General features: G+C 43.7%; 3 protein-coding genes across 4 annotated transcripts; 2 read left to right on the top strand and 1 right to left on the bottom strand.

The window, feature by feature from the left end:
• Positions 1 to 2325: 2325 nt before the first annotated feature.
• Positions 2326 to 5264, bottom strand: med20 (mediator complex subunit 20). The gene is made up of 4 exons (XM_062986470.1): positions 4450 to 5264; positions 3918 to 4063; positions 2848 to 3101; positions 2326 to 2730 (listed from the first exon to the last, which is right to left on the bottom strand). Exons 1-4 carry the CDS (start codon positions 4461 to 4463, stop codon positions 2506 to 2508), a joined length of 639 nt encoding a protein of 212 aa, XP_062842540.1. The 5' UTR covers positions 4464 to 5264; the 3' UTR covers positions 2326 to 2505.
• An 84-nt stretch (positions 5265 to 5348) lies between these two features.
• Positions 5349 to 9250, top strand: bysl (bystin-like). The gene is made up of 7 exons (XM_062986458.1): positions 5349 to 5625; positions 6369 to 6510; positions 6770 to 6908; positions 7000 to 7133; positions 7289 to 7449; positions 7771 to 7873; positions 8386 to 9250. Exons 1-7 carry the CDS (start codon positions 5349 to 5351, stop codon positions 8735 to 8737), a joined length of 1308 nt encoding a protein of 435 aa, XP_062842528.1. The 3' UTR covers positions 8738 to 9250.
• Positions 9251 to 10300: 1050 nt separating this feature from the next.
• On the top strand, positions 10301 to 15310 carry ccnd3 (cyclin D3). Of its 2 annotated transcripts, none has more exons than XM_062986464.1 (5): positions 10301 to 10989; positions 11749 to 11964; positions 12461 to 12620; positions 13352 to 13494; positions 14103 to 15310. In XM_062986464.1, exons 1-5 carry the CDS (start codon positions 10744 to 10746, stop codon positions 14286 to 14288), a joined length of 951 nt encoding a protein of 316 aa, XP_062842534.1. In that variant the 5' UTR covers positions 10301 to 10743; the 3' UTR covers positions 14289 to 15310. The 2 variants fall into 2 exon arrangements, with proteins under 2 accessions (XP_062842534.1, XP_062842533.1); XM_062986463.1 differs by having other exon boundaries at positions 10301 to 11004.
• Positions 15311 to 15351: the final 41 nt, after the last annotated feature.

Genomic DNA, 15351 nt, shown 5'->3' with positions numbered 1-15351 from the left:
CAGATGTAATCGCACTCAAAAAAAAAAATCCACACTGAATAAATCATAAGCTCATTGTTTACAGTCAAGCAAGCTTTTTGCATGTGCACGGGCTTAGTGAAGCTCCTGCTCCAAATGAAAAGTTTGTCGCTGATCAAACAGACAATAGAAGAAGAAAAATCTATTGGTGGTGGCAGAAAGAGTCAGATATTCAAACCCAACAACACTGTACCTACTGTGCATCCTGGTGATAATAGAGGCGGAACGTGGAGAGAACTCATCAGAATTCTTCAGCACATGTGCGAATGTGAGGAGGAAAGAAATTCCAGGACTGCAGTGATGCACAAGTGGATGTAAACTTTTGATTCTCTACTAGTGTTCATGCAAACATTAGTTGAGCTGCTAGAACTGGGCTTATTTTACACTAAATAATAAATAATCAGATGTTTACAGATAAATGTGGTTTAAACTTCATGTTCTGCACTTTCTCCAGCTGAGTTCTGCCTCTGAGGTCAATACAATAGAATGTTGCTGTGCTATAAATCACTGCACCAATTCAACAGCAAAACAAGAACAGCAGATATTCCTGAGGTAAACATCGACCAGATTCCTCCGTTAAGCGTTCTGTGAGAGAATGTGAGAGCAGAATGTTTTAGTAAATAAATAAAACCTGATCAGAGAGCAGCAGCGCTGGTCGGAACCGGGTGCCGGTAGACTAAGGCTAACTATGCTAAGCTAATGCGCTAACCGTTAGCTTAGCATGTTGAGTACTCACCTCAGAACAAAGAGCGCAGTACAGAGCAAATCCTGCACATTAATTCCTCAGGATCAACTCCAGTCCCCTCACACTTTACTCCAACACACGCATCTGTCTGGTAATCATCAGCTCATCTGAGATTCGATCGATCCACTGATTAACTTCCAATCTTCAAACAGAACATCAGATTAAAGTCCTGATCCGCTTCAGCAGCAACAACATCCGACTGAAAAACAGCAACTTTACAGCCTCACTTCAGCGCTAAACTCCTCAACTCACGAACACAGCCGGGACTCGAACCCTTCCCGCAGCTACACTTCAGTATGTGTTTATTATGCGTGTTTATGCTCGGCTCTTATTTACCACCGCATCATCCCGCACACGCGAACTGTCACAGATTCTGGGTTCAACCGAACCCGGCCGGGATCAGCGGCTGTGCTCCAAATACCTCCACAACTCCCTACACAGTGCGCTACATAGTGTATAACAGAACCAACACTTCACCCTGCACTAAGTGCACTTCATATCCAATAGGAAGCTGATTTGGGTTTCAGATTTTAGTCTTTCTCGTTTCGGATTGGTCGTGAGTACCGTCGGTTCTTGACTCTCATTGGTTCTTGAACCTGCCAGTCAGATCTTAATGAACACACAGAGGCGGGACGACTCGGGACCCTCATAGTAACACACAGGCTGCGTCCAAAATCACACTGAGCTTCCTGAAGTCCACTGCTAAGTGCGTAGGGAAGAGGGGGTGGGAATGTGCACCAACCTGCTGCAGCGCATTAGGTTCGTGTTTACTGGTGGGTCTTGAAGAATAGAAATTGGTAGAAGTTGGCAGTTCCAGTCCAGGCACAGAAGAACCATCGGGAGCACCTAGAGATTTCTGGCAATCAAACAACCTTGGGTGCTGATGCGGTACTATATAGCATGTACAGTGGATTCAGACCCCTTGACTTTCTGCACACATTATCGTGTTATAGATTTGCCTGAATGGAAATAATTACCATTATTTATTTCTTTTTACCATTAATCTAAATGCAATCACCTTACGATGACATTAAAACACAGTTTGCCCACATTGAGTACTTTGTAGAAGCTGCAAATCTTTTTGCACACCTAGATTGGGGCAGTTTATCCCATTTTACATGACAGATCCTCTTAAGCTTTGTGAGATTGGATGGCAGGCCTCTGTAAATTGCCACAGATGTTCATACTGTCACATTTGCTCAAGGAAGACGTGCATCAAGGCTCTTTTTCTGTACTTCGTTCAAAACGATCCCGTCTTCAAAAGATGATTAAAAACCTTCATCACCTCTAAGCACTTAGGCTGAGCAACAACATGCACTTAATAACCTTCTATAGCATCTTATTAAATTTTTTTTTTTTTTAAGTTCACTATGGAAGCTCTTCTGTAAGTCACTCTGGATAAGAGCGCCTTCTAAACGCCGAAAATGTAAATGTAATACCCAAGATTCTGGAATGGTATGTCCAACACACTCATGACTAGCCGTCCACATACTTTTAGGCATATAGTGTGTGTAAATACAGTGTGGAGAGGGAGTTAATAAATAACAGTATAACTGTTTACATTCTGTTACATGTTTTTTTATTTTATTAAAATGTTTTCATACAAAAAAGCATAATTTTAATTTCATTCATTCCAAGCAGACCTGAAAATTCTGTACAGTATCTTACACTGTCTGATCCACACTGTGTGTGTGTGTGTGTGTGTGTGTGTGTGTGTGTGTGTACATGTTCTAACACAGGTCTCATCGTACACCGCTCCCCGGCAGAACCTGCTGCTTGCGGATTTTGCTGAAGAGCTCGAGGTACTGGTTCATGGTGTCCATGATGTCTGACGGAGCAAACAGACCCTCCACTTTATTACTGAACACGCTGGGGAGCTCAGGGGTGTTGGCGCCCAAAAAAGTCTGCATGAACTCTTTGATCAGGTTCCAGCAGTCACCAGGAACCACACAGGCACTGTACTCCACCTGCACACATCCCAAATCAGAGCCGTAATGAATTCAGGTACATAATCTCACACACACATTTTAATGGTTTTCATGATAGTAATAATAATAATAAAGTAATAAAGAATTCTCTCTCACCTCCACCGAGATTCCTCGGGCGCTGGAGCTCATGGTTACAGTCCCGACCTTGATCAGGAAGTCGGTGTAGCGGTAGCGGGCACCGCGGCTCTCCACCTTGTGTCCTTTAGCGTTCTGGAAGTGACTCTTCAGTTTCACCATTAGCACGTCAAAGTTAGCGTCAGCCGCCAACGTCGGGCCGCCATCGAACAGAGCTAAGCAGCTGAGCGGCGTCTCGGAATTGTGCATCACGTACAGCAGCTTGGAGGGCTGACCTAACACACACACACACACACACACACACACACACATCAGAACAATGAATACAATCACTTTCTATCGTCACTGTGCCACCACATTATATATAAGTAGAACGAATAAAAAATATAAAGTGTGACTCTGATTATGATCACAAGATCAGTGGTACACTCACTGAGCATTTTATCAGAAACTATTTGATACGTGTACATTTATTATTTTACATGCTTTATCTACCATAGAATTTGAACTTTGCAGGTATACAATTACTGACACTTTGTCACCCCTTCTCACATGTACCCCATTTATCAATCTAAAGGGAACCCCACTGACGTGATGATGTGTGTGTGGTGATTGTTTCTCAGCACTGCACTGTACTAACATGGTAATGACACAGTAGTGTGTGCTGTTCTGTGTAAGTATGAGTGTAGCAGGTGCAGCAGTGTTGTTGGGAGCAGAACCATCTGTAACTATAAAGTCACCAGCGTCTGTCCGGTGATTAGAAAGCGTCCACTGATAAAAAACTAGAGGAAGATCCACCTAACCGTCCACCTACAACCAGCACTAACAGGGTATGTGTTCCTAATAAAGAGGCCAGTACAGGAGTTTAACCAGGATTTAAAAATCCCAACAACACTGCTGCACCTGCAGCACTCATATCAGAACCATGTAATTACTATGTTAGTGTCAGTGCAGTGCTGAGCATGATCAACCACCCACACATCATCTAGTCAGTAGGGGTCTTAAAGTGTACAGAGGAACAGATGAGCTACAGTCAGTAATTGTATACCCTCAAGTTCATCTGTGTGTTAGGTGTTCCTGATCTGGTGTACCTGTGGAGTTTCCTGTAGCGTGGTAGGTTTCACAGTCGATGAAGAAGCTGCCCTGCTTCACTGCACCCAACTGCTCCAGTTTCTTATGGACCTGCTCCACCGTCTGCTGAACACTCTTCCCCTCCAGCACTGGTACCTGACACACACTGTCTCACACACACACACACACACACACACACACCACACACCACACACACACCACACACACACCACACACACACACACACACCAGGTTTTATACAGTGTAGTGTAATCTCATAGTGTCTTAACAAGAGGGAACAATGGGACTGATGCTACCTTCCATGTTTCTATTTTTGCTTTATGATTATAATTATTGGATGTGAGTAGCTAGTTATTGTAGCATTTACATTAAGTAAATTTATATATAAACAATTTTATTCTTTATTAATGCAGGAACTCAAATATTTACACACAAAAACGTCTGAGATTCAATAGAAAATCTAAATCGTTTTAAATCAATCAACACGGAGTATTAATCCTAATAACAAACCTGATAAATGAAATAACTCACCATGTAACTCCCATGATTTTGCTGATTTTAGATTTTATTGCAATAGTTTCCTCTTTATCGAGTCCAAATTTACTACAAACATCAGCCCCTGGTTCTGTAACTACATCCGGGTCATTCCAGCTCCCACACAGGGGGTGAATATTAATGAGCAATGTTTATAAAATAATCGTGTAAATTATTGAAATTTAATTAAATAAATCTGTGTATGTGTTAAAATGTACACGTTATTCATTAAACCATCACCTCAGTGAAGTAAACGGATTATTATATACTCAGAAATACTCTAAGCGGAAGGTAAACACTGGGGTCCTGCGCTGATCCAGGATCAGACAGAAGTGGGTGTGATGATGAATTTTGAATCCTGGCATGTTCTGCATCTTCAGGACCCCTTTTTGTAGCTTCATACGCGCCTGATGAAAAATAATATTCAAATATAATACTCCCAGTGTTTACTCCCAGTTAAAAGCGGTTTAGAAGATTGTTTAGACTAATGCAAGAATACACCAGACAGAGCACCTCTTTTCAAATAAAGCCAGTGATGTCTGGGGAAACTGGATTCACAGCGACCAGGATAAAGCGGTGGTAAAACTGGAATTAAATCTAATGTAATATATAAATCAATATAAAGAATATGCTCATATGCTTCCATTGTATTCAGTCATGACTGTAAGTCTCTGGATTAAAGCGTCTGTTTAAAGCAGTTCTGCGCTTTATGGGAAGTAGCTGGGTGCAGGATTTGTGTGGTGCAGAATGCTTCATCACACCGGTCTAGGATCGCTGTTGTGCTCTTCTCCGCATGCGCGTTCGCCATTAGCTCTGAGAGCCCACGTGTGTGAGACAGGACGGAGTGTAGAAGATCATCTGCTGGATTCCATGCGGTTCTGCTCACTGAGAGAAACATGCCGAAAGTAAAGAGAGCAGCAGGATCAGATCGGTCCGGGGCTTCGGTACCGCTGGCTGATCAGATCCTGCAGGGAGACTCGGTCCGATCCAAACCCAGAGACCGGAACCAGAACCGGAGAGAGGAACTGACTGAGGATGAGTATGTAGATGAGAGGCTGAGCAGAAAGATCCTGCAGCAGGCCAGAATCCAACAAGAGGAACTACAGACCGAGATCGGACTAAGTTCTGATCTACAGCAACACAACAAACAACACAAACCAGCTACACAACTGGGTAAACACACACACCTACACACACACACACACCTACACCTCATACTATCAAAGCAGTACAAGTATAACAAGGTTAACAGCGTTACAATGATGAGCCAAAACATTAGGAACACCAACAAAATGTGCATAATAACACCTGTAGGGTGAGGGATCTGTTAGATGTTGGGTTGATGGAGGTTCCTAGTAATTCACGTGTTGAATGCAGCAGATCTGATCAGCATAAAGACCTGAGGGACTTTGACCAGGACCAGTTTGTTATGGACAGAAGACTGGGTTGAACCGCCTCCCAAACAGTAAGGGGTGTGACAGGGGGGTCATTGTGAGTCTCCACTTACAGAAGACAGACTGTGGATTCTGGTACGGAATAATAGAAGATCTACTGTGGATCGAACTGTAGATGATTTTAATCCTGGTTATAGGGTGAATGTGTCTGTGCCAGTCAGAGTGCCCATGCAGCTCCTGTCCACCAGTGAAAGCACCTACATGGGCGGGTGGTCGGGCAGGTGGGCATCGTTTACTTGTGGAAGAGATGGATCAGGGATGCGCTGTTGGATGATCCAACTTACAGAAGCTGAAGGAGCTGCAGGTAATGATTTGGTACCAGGAGCTGTTTGATGGGTGGTCCTGATGTTTTGGCTCATGTTTATTTGAAAACAACACATTCCTGCTCTCACAGAGCAGAACCATGAGATGTTCTAATCACACAAATCCACTCACTTCAGATCCACTGTGTTTGATTGGCAGGTCCGAGCTCTAAGGATGAAGAATCGGACGAGGAATGGCCGGAGCTCGGAGCAGCAGAGAGTGAGGGCCCCACTGAACTGCAGATCGATCCAGATGATGAGAAAGCCATCCAGATGTTCATGAACAAGAACCCGCCTGTCAGGTAAACACCATGTCTAGTCTCTCTGCTGCTCTGTACGTTTACGGTCGTCTGTGCATCTGTGACCTGGAAAACACGTGTGGTGCGGCGGTCTGTTACGCTGGCCCACCACTGCTGAGATACGGGTTCGAATCTCAGCTGTGCTATTAAGGTCATGTAGGTTTGAGGAAGCGTTTGTTGAATTTCACTCTCCCAGGTCAGTGGTTGTATTGTAATTGTGTGTGTGTGTGTGTGTGTGTGTGTGTGTGTGTGTGTGTTGCAGGCGTACTTTAGCTGATATCATCATGGAGAAGATCACAGAGAAGCAGACTGAAGTAGGCACAGTGATGTCAGAGCTCTCAGGCCATCCCATGCCACAGCTGGACCCCCGAGTAATCGAAGTGTACAGAGGAGTCAGTAAGGTAAAACACACACACACACACAGGAGTTGTTGTGCAGTGTTCCTCAGACTTTAATAATGCTTCATAACTGAGACTCTTCTTCTCTTCTCAGGTCTTGTTGAAGTACCGCAGTGGGAAACTCCCTAAAGCCTTTAAAATTATTCCTGCACTCTCAAACTGGGAACAGGTTCTTTACCTGACTGAACCTGAGACATGGAGCGCTGCTGCTATGTACCAGGCTACACGGTACATATCACACACACACACACACCGTCCACACCACACACTCATATGTAGCAACAGAGGGGATACGACTGGGGAACTGGATATGACTAGGAGAAAGGGGAAAGTGCATTAACAGAATAACAGGTCCTGTCGTTTGCTTTGTGTGAATGTTGTAGGATCTTCTCGTCGAACCTGAAGGAGCGAATGGCTCAGCGCTTCTATAACCTGGTTCTGCTGCCTCGGATCAGAGACGACATCACAGAATACAAACGCCTCAACTTCCACCTGTACAGCGCCCTGAAGAAGGCTCTCTTCAAACCCGGAGCCTGGTTCAAAGGTCCGTACCAGCCCTGCAGTTACAGGAGCTGTTGGGTTATACTGGGTAGAACTTGTTTTATGGCTGCACAGTGAAATCTGCTGGGGTTTCTGCTCCAAATTGATGATAAATATGTGATGCGCTAAGATTGTTTGTTGCCCTGTCCTTTTTTAAATGTACACCTACATGGCCAAAAGCAGAGTGTACCACCAGGGGGCGGTGGTGTCGTGGGGCAAAGACTCCAGTAATTAGTGCTGCAGCCATTAATAAACCAGAACCAAATGTGGTCCTTCTTTAATAGAAGTAAAAGTCTGTTAATCACGTTTTATTTGTGTCGGACAGGAATCCTGATCCCGCTGTGTGAGTCGGGTACCTGCACTCTGAGAGAGGCCATCATCATCGGCAGCATCCTCACCAAGTGCTCCATCCCCGTCCTGCACTCCAGGTAACACACACACACACACACACACACTTTGTTGATTTTATCTGTTAAACCACGTGTGTATTATTGCTCAGGTCTTTAGCTTATAGAACATTACAGTATTCTCACATACTCAGATATGTCTGTTTTCTTCAGCAAGTAGTTACACGTCTGTGTTCTTATGTGTTTTCACATCTGCATCATTTAATCCGTTTAATTAAAAATGGAGGTGGGGGGGGGGGATTGTTACAGCCTTTATTTGTTTAAACTGGTAGGAAAACAAAATAAATGGACTGAGATCACTCCAGAGTGAGCTGCATGTGTACACGTGTCACGGGAGTGTATGCAAGTCTGTGGCCGTCCTCGGACAGCCTGGGTGTTTTGCATGAGGTGGCGATGCAATGAGAGTGTTTTGCATGTCAAAACAGGAGCCGAAGTCATGCTGCAGACTGAGGAGCACAAACATAACCACTGTAAAAAGAAACGTCTGGTTTTCAGTATTTATAATTGAATCGTATGATTTTGTATATGTGCAGCGCCGCCATGCTGAAGCTGGCTGAGATGGAGTACAACGGGGCGAACAGTATCTTCCTGCGCCTGCTGCTGGATAAGAAGTACGCTCTGCCCTTTCGTGTGCTGGACGCTTTGATCGCTCACTTCCTGTCGTTCCGTACAGAGCAGCGAGTACTTCCTGTGCTGTGGCATCAGAGTCTGCTCACGCTAGTTCAGCGCTACAAAGCAGATCTGTCCTCCGAGCAAAAGGGGGCACTGTTAGAGCTGATCAAGATTCAATCACATGCCCAAATCTCAGCTGAAATCAGACGAGAGCTGCAGAACGCCGAGGCTCGAGACCTGGAGGACGCCACGCCTGCCATGTCCATGGACTGATCAGCACTGGACTTTCTAAATAAGACTTGTTTCATGAAGCTGAACACCCTAACATGTTAAAGGTCCACTGAGTGTATTAATGTCCTATTATCACCAAGAAAATGTTCAATTAGTTCATTACTTAATTCAGCTATTTATTACTTTGTGATATTAGAGAAGTATGGATTGTGTTGTGGTGAAGTAAGTGAGTAATAGAGGACGTTATTGTGATGAGACGTTACTCAGTGCACCTTTAATCACATTTTATAAACCTTGTCATCAGAAGACGCACTGCAGTAACACATAGAAACAGCTATCTGTTCCAGTTTCACTTTGATAACGGTGTTTATTCACCTGTCGTGTTGTAAAATGTCTCGTTTTCTCAGGAGAGTCGTTATCAGTACTAAGTGTGGGAATCGTTGCTAAAACAAACACCACAAATGGCCTGCATAAACTTACACCAAACTTTGGTAAGTTCAGGCCAGTTGATGTAAACATGATTCACAAACATTTGTAATAAATGTTGCTATAAAACCGCATTTATTTATTTAATCTGGGTTTTTGCAAAGGTCGAAAAATATGCTCCTGTTATTGAGCAGTTTTTTAACCACAGATATGTGTGAATAATTAGGAGGTGAGCATGAGTGTGAGTTGCGTCTGTAGATTTTTGTCAGCGGTAGCCACAGTTCTAACAGAATAATGACCCTAATCATTTTCATAATGTGTCATTAGTGTGCTTATAGTCGTTATAGTATAGCTGATGCACAGTATGTCCATATGGATGCCTTATAAACTGTTAGTAGACGTCTCAGCTGTGCTACAGGCTGGATGGGTGTGTGCACAGACACGGTTGCTTAATGTCCAGGACGTGGGTTGCCAAAGCTGCCTATGCTGTTGGGAGGTGCTCTTATCTATGTGCTCTCGGTGCCAGTCCCAAGCCAGGATAAAAATAGAAGGGCATCAAGAAGGGCATCCGGCATGAAAACTGCCAAGTCTGGTATGCAAACAAGATCTGCTGTGGGCGACGCTTAAATACGGGAGCAGCTGGAAAAAAAACAAAGCAATGTTGAATGATTGCAGTACATGAAAGCAGCTATTCACGTTTAGATAACAGGACTATTCTTACTTGTATGTAAAGTAGGCCAGTAGGTAGATTTGCTATCTAGACCATGTACAGTGTGTATTCTAACTTTCTGCCTGGCATTCTTGGCATATGATATAAACCCACCACAACCCTGACCAGGGTAAATTACTTACAGTAGTTAAAGAAAGGTTTGTTTGTACATAAAATGGTTTTAAGTGATAAAGCTGAACATGTTGAGTCAGTTCTTTGGACTTAAGCCTAGTCTTGATTCTCCATTAAAATTCTCTAATAAAAGTCTAGTATTAGGACTACAATGCCTGTATAGAAAGGCTGTGATCTGGTGTGGAACTATAAAAATAAATGTAGATTTTGAGGAACTTTAGGATCAGATCTTTAGTACTTTAGTTCTAGCTTCACTTGTGTTTGATCTGCTGACCTGACTGGGGTTTATTTTAACTCTGCCTGATGAATATGGTAGAGATTGTATTTGTGAAGACAGACTGATGATTTTAGTTGAATTCTACATTATTTGATGTGTGTGATTGTGTGGAACTGTAAATAGCGTTTCTGTGAGGAACATGAGCGGCCGCCATCAACAGCTCGTACAGGTGCTGATGCTTGTGGTCGCCATTATTTCATTCGGTTTAATGAGGCGATAAACTTATATTATCTTTCTTTGTTTTTAGTTAAAATGCTGGTTTATCGGTTGAACTAGTCGATTTTAGTTAGATATAGTCGATGCCGATGCGTTTAATCGTCGTTTAGTCCAAAACAAAGTGTTTTTAAATTGACCTCAGGAACCAGCAGTCCTAATGGAGCTCGTTTACTGACCCACTAGATCGAACTTCTAACGGTCTGATCATTAAGATATCGTGGAGTCTCACTGTGTGCGTCAACAAATTAGCTTTTATTTCTTATTATTTTAATTTCTTCTGAATAAAATATGATGGATTTACATTGTGATGAGAATGAGCAGTTCGCATCCACAGTAAAAGACAGCAGGGAGGCCGGAGGGGTTCAGATCAGGCCGGTCCGGGCGCTGTGTGACCGGGTTCTGATGGAGAAGCGAATGTTAATGAACCTGCTGATGGTGGAGAAATCACAATTTATCTCTGAATCGTATTTTGAAGCAGTTCAGACTGATGTGAAGCCCTTCATGAGGAGGTTATTAACAGTGTGGATGCTGCAGGTGAGTTTATTACAGGTAAACTAATCAGTCCTGTGCAGAACATTAATGTTAATGAGTTTGCACATGCAGCATTTCTGTGTTATGTTACATAAACCATATAAACAGAAATAAATGTGAAATCTAAAGTTTGTTTGGTGTGGATAATGTACAGTATTAACTTATTTTCGAGTAAAAACACGTCGTGGTATTTAATAGGAGGCAAACTTTTGCACAAAACATATATAATACAGCACATTATTGCTTAATATCATGCAAAACAAATCGAACTTCATTTGGAAACAAACCCCCTGCTGTGGCACTTTAATTGGGCATAGTACTCCAATCCTTAGTGTAATCCATTCTAATGTTTTGGGTTATGTTTTTGTGTATATTATGAAGGTTCTGAATCAGACTGGGTTGTGTCTTGAATCATCCTACTTTTCCTGTCTCACTGCATCTGTCTCACTGTGTCTGTCTCACTGCATTTACATTTTCAATGTATCCAAAGCAACTTACAGTACTGTGACAGAATACAGTCTAAGCAATTGAGAGTTAAGGGCCTTGCTCAAGGACCCAACAGCCTCAACTTGGCAGTGGTGGGGCTAGAACCAGTAACCTTCTGATTACTAGTCCAGTACCTTAACCACTAGGCTACAACATTTCTAGTCATCTGTGCACAGTTATGAAACTCAGTATCTGTAATTGAGTCCCTCAGGTGAGCAGAGGAACCTCATAACAGCTCAGAACCCTGAACCCTGAGCTCTGTTTTCTGTTGTCCAGGTGTGTGAGGACCAGAAGTGTGAGGAGGAGGTCTTTCCGCTGTCCGTTTGCTATCTGGACAGGTACATGTCTCACCATCACGTGAAGAAAGACGTTCTGCAGCTGCTTGGCACCACGTGCATGTTTCTGGCTTCCAAACTGAGGCAGGTGGTTCCTCTGAGTGCTGAAAATCTCTGCCTGTATACTGACCAGTCCATCACCGTCCCACAGCTGCTGGTAAATACATACACTGACTGACCAAATACGTCATGCCGACCTTTAATAAAACTTTACTGTTTTATTGAATATATGCTATGTTGAGTGAACCCCCCCGGGTGCCTACACAGACGTGATTGGCTGTGTATGAGGGTGGGTGGGTTGAAGGGATTTCTCATTACTGCTGCTGCACAGAGATGGTGAATAATGGAGAGCAGTGCGTGATTCTCCGTACGTGATACTGCTCCCTTTGTGAACCCGCCTAATGTAGGGGAAAAGAAGCGGTTGGTTACTACACATGTCAGAGCCCTCCTCGGTCAGGAGTGGGGGTCTCCAGCAGTACATAAGAGATACAGCTGGGGAATTGGATATGACTAGATTGGGAGGAAAAAAGGGAAAATGTAAAAATAAAATAAAAAGCAGCACACAGCGTGCATCTATAAGCATAATTGAAGATTTAATTCTACACCTCAATGTCCAGATTAATAGTGGTGTGTGTGTGTGTGTGTGTGTGTAGAAGTGTGAGATACAGCTTGCCTCTGGGCTGGACTGGGATCTGGCACCTGTGATTCCTTCTGATTTCCTGGAGCCGCTTCTGCAGAACCTTCCCATAGTTCTTCAAAACCACAGGGCCCTGCGCAAACATGCTCACGCCTACATCGCTTTAGCCGTCACAGGTAACACACACACACACACACACACACACACACTCACACTCACTCTCACTGATATACAACGCTAGAAGGTCGAAGGTGGTGGAGATGTTTTTTTCACACATTTGCACCAGGCGTGAGTTTTACACTTCTGTGCCGAGTCAGTGTGTGTATGTGTGTGTTATTCCACCTATCTGCCAAAGCTGTGTGTGTGTGTGTGTGTGTGTGTGTGTGTGTGTGCAGCCAAAATACCCTGCTGAGAAAATGACGCACAAAACGGAGAATAGAAGCCGTCTCCGTGGTGACCCCACTGACCCTGTATACATGCCAGAACCCCCCCCCCAGACACACACACACAATGTGCCAGGTATGGCTCACAGACAGGTGTCTCCCAGACGGGCGTGTGTGGTAGGAAGTTGAATGACTGCAATACAACAGGAATACAACATCCCATAATGGATCTGTGGTCGCCTCAGGCAACCTGTTATTGAATAAAGAAAGGCTAGGAAGGAAGGGGGGGTCAGGTCTCAGTCAAATGTTGGCTCTCACTCATACACACACACACACACACACACACACACACACACACACACACACACACACATACGAGACTCAGGAAGAATCTTATACTCAAAACACTGTATTAATGTCTTTGATTACTTTTGGCCATGAAGTGCATTTCTGGTTTGACTGGTGTGTGAGTGAAACCAGTTCTGTTTAAAAAAGGTGTGTGTGTGTGTGTGTGTGTTTTGCAGAGTTGAAGTTTGTAAAGTATTTGCCCTCGGTTGTGGCCTGCAGCTGCATGGTTGCTGCTATTCAGCGCATGAATCTGCTGTTCGGCGCTCTGTCCTGCGACGCTCTTCTGCACCTCATGGCCAGCGTCTTAGATGTCTTCATAGTAAGATGTTCTTATAACAAATGAAATAAAAATCTGGATGTAAATGTTTATTATAGGGAACATTTGGAGTTTTTTTATCCTTTTGTTGGTTTGAACCAAAATATTTCCTGATCTGAACTAAAACCTATTTATAATAACAGCTGCAGTTCACACAGATCAGCCAAAACATTAGATCCACGCCCCATTCCCCCCAAAATAAATGTGCATGGTGCCTATTCTGTAGCCCTGGTACATGTGAGCTTGAGGATCTAGTTAAAACTGGGTTGAATATCTCTGAAACATGAGGGGTGTCACAGGCAGGCATGGTGAGTCCCCATCTAGTGGTCTGAGGAGGGACGAACCAGAGTACTCGGACTAATCCTGTTTTTCCCAACATCATGTGGACGTTCAGGCCAGGACCAGGATGCTCCAAGGACCTGTTGGTAACGTCCTGGTACCAGACACCACAGGACTCATTTAGAGCTCTTTTGACATGTTTTGGCTCATCTGTTCACGTCTGGTGAAGAGAATAGCGCGTGGGTAGCTGATGGTACCTGGACCAGACAGTGGGAGTCGCTCTTGAGCACGTTGTGCATGTTCAATAGTGTTTTTCCTGTGTTCGTCCTCAGGTGCCTCTGTATAACTGTTACGCCGAGCTGGAGGCCACTCTGGACTTCACCCTCCCCTTCAGCACACTCCTGTACGAGTCTGCTTCACCTGATAGCACCCACCACGCCCGGAACCCCCGGCAGGCCAGGTCTGCTTCTCTCAGCTTCACCCAGTCAAACACGGATGCAGAAAGTGAGCCGGAATAAATCAGCTCATCCGTTCCTCCGCTTCTTTCATTCGCTGTCAGTGTGGCTGGGTAAGTTCTGCCACAAATCCACCTGCTGCATGCCGTCACTAGCCGTTCACAGTTTTTATTCGGGGTTCTGTCGGACGATAAGTGTGTTAGCGACGTGTCGGCTTCAGCAAGAGGTTCTCCTCAGTTTTACCAAACACATGGAAGCTGGTCTGAAGTGGGTTTGATAGACACTGTGAATGCGCCGATGGTTCGATTTCCCCCCTTTAAATGTACCGCCTGTGTCTATATTATTTTTAATCCAGAAATGAAAATACACTACACCGCCAAAAGTATTGAGACATCCGCTTAAATATTGTGTTCAGGTGTTTCAGCCGCACCTACTATTAAGATTTGCTCAATGAAATGACATAAAACTAATCAAATGTTTAACTTTGTGGTAACAGTTTAGGGAAGGCCCTTATGTTCCAGCATGGCTGTGCTTCCATGTACTTTACACAGTTTTTATAAAGGCCTGGTTTGATTTGATGAGTTTGGGTCAGAACTCTATATGGATAAATCAGAAGACTAAAACACTGGTACAAATTCCCAGAGACACACTCCAAAGTCTTCTGAAAAGCTCCCCCAGTGCAGTAGGGTGCAGTAACTCTGTATTATAGTGAACGGTGTTGGAATGGAATGTCCAGAAAGCTCATGGTCGGGTGTGCAGATATTTTTGGCTGTATAGTGTGTGTGAAGTGTTGCCTCTGTTCGTTATTAGAATGTAATTAAATATTCGGTTCTGTTCACTCGTTATTTAGGTCGGTATGTTACACTCGGTGTATGTTCTGTTAACTCATTTAAGTTTTCTGTTGGAGTTTGTGCTTTTATACTGATTTTAATAGAACAAATTAAAATAGGTGTTTTTGTTCAGTTCATCAGATTTAATGTTCAATCGCTCCTCTGTATCTGCGGGTGGATCGATAATGTTAAAAACTGCTAATGTTATCAACTGATACAAATGTTGGGCACAAATTCCCACAGATACTCTCCAAAGTCTTGTGAGTTTGTTTGTTCGTTAGGATTTTAATGTCATG

The sequence above is a fragment of the Trichomycterus rosablanca genome, chromosome 24, assembly GCF_030014385.1.
Source record: "Trichomycterus rosablanca isolate fTriRos1 chromosome 24, fTriRos1.hap1, whole genome shotgun sequence".
Lineage (NCBI taxonomy): Eukaryota > Metazoa > Chordata > Actinopteri > Siluriformes > Trichomycteridae > Trichomycterus > Trichomycterus rosablanca.
This window is presented reverse-complemented; position numbering and strand designations above follow the sequence as displayed.

Bases quoted from the DNA above. Each gene is read 5' to 3' on its own strand.
- ccnd3 (XM_062986463.1), top strand. From the start codon at position 10,744: ATGATGGATTTACATTGTGATGAGAATGAGCAGTTCGCATCCACAGTA. The intron at 11,005-11,748 runs GTAAACTAATCA...TCTGTTGTCCAG, and splicing joins TGCAGGTGAGTTTATTACAG to GTGTGTGAGGACCAGAAGTG. The intron at 12,621-13,351 runs GTAACACACACA...TGTGTTTTGCAG, and splicing joins CATCGCTTTAGCCGTCACAG to AGTTGAAGTTTGTAAAGTAT.
- med20 (XM_062986470.1), bottom strand. The intron at 3,102-3,917 runs GTACACCAGATC...TGTGTGTGTTAG, and splicing joins CGCTACAGGAAACTCCACAG to GTCAGCCCTCCAAGCTGCTG. The intron at 2,731-2,847 runs GTGAGAGAGAAT...GGATGTGTGCAG, and splicing joins CCCGAGGAATCTCGGTGGAG to GTGGAGTACAGTGCCTGTGT.
- bysl (XM_062986458.1), top strand. From the start codon at position 5,349: ATGCCGAAAGTAAAGAGAGCAGCAGGATCAGATCGGTCCGGGGCTTCG. The intron at 5,626-6,368 runs GTAAACACACAC...TTTGATTGGCAG, and splicing joins CAAACCAGCTACACAACTGG to GTCCGAGCTCTAAGGATGAA. The intron at 6,909-6,999 runs GTAAAACACACA...TTCTCTTCTCAG, and splicing joins TGTACAGAGGAGTCAGTAAG to GTCTTGTTGAAGTACCGCAG.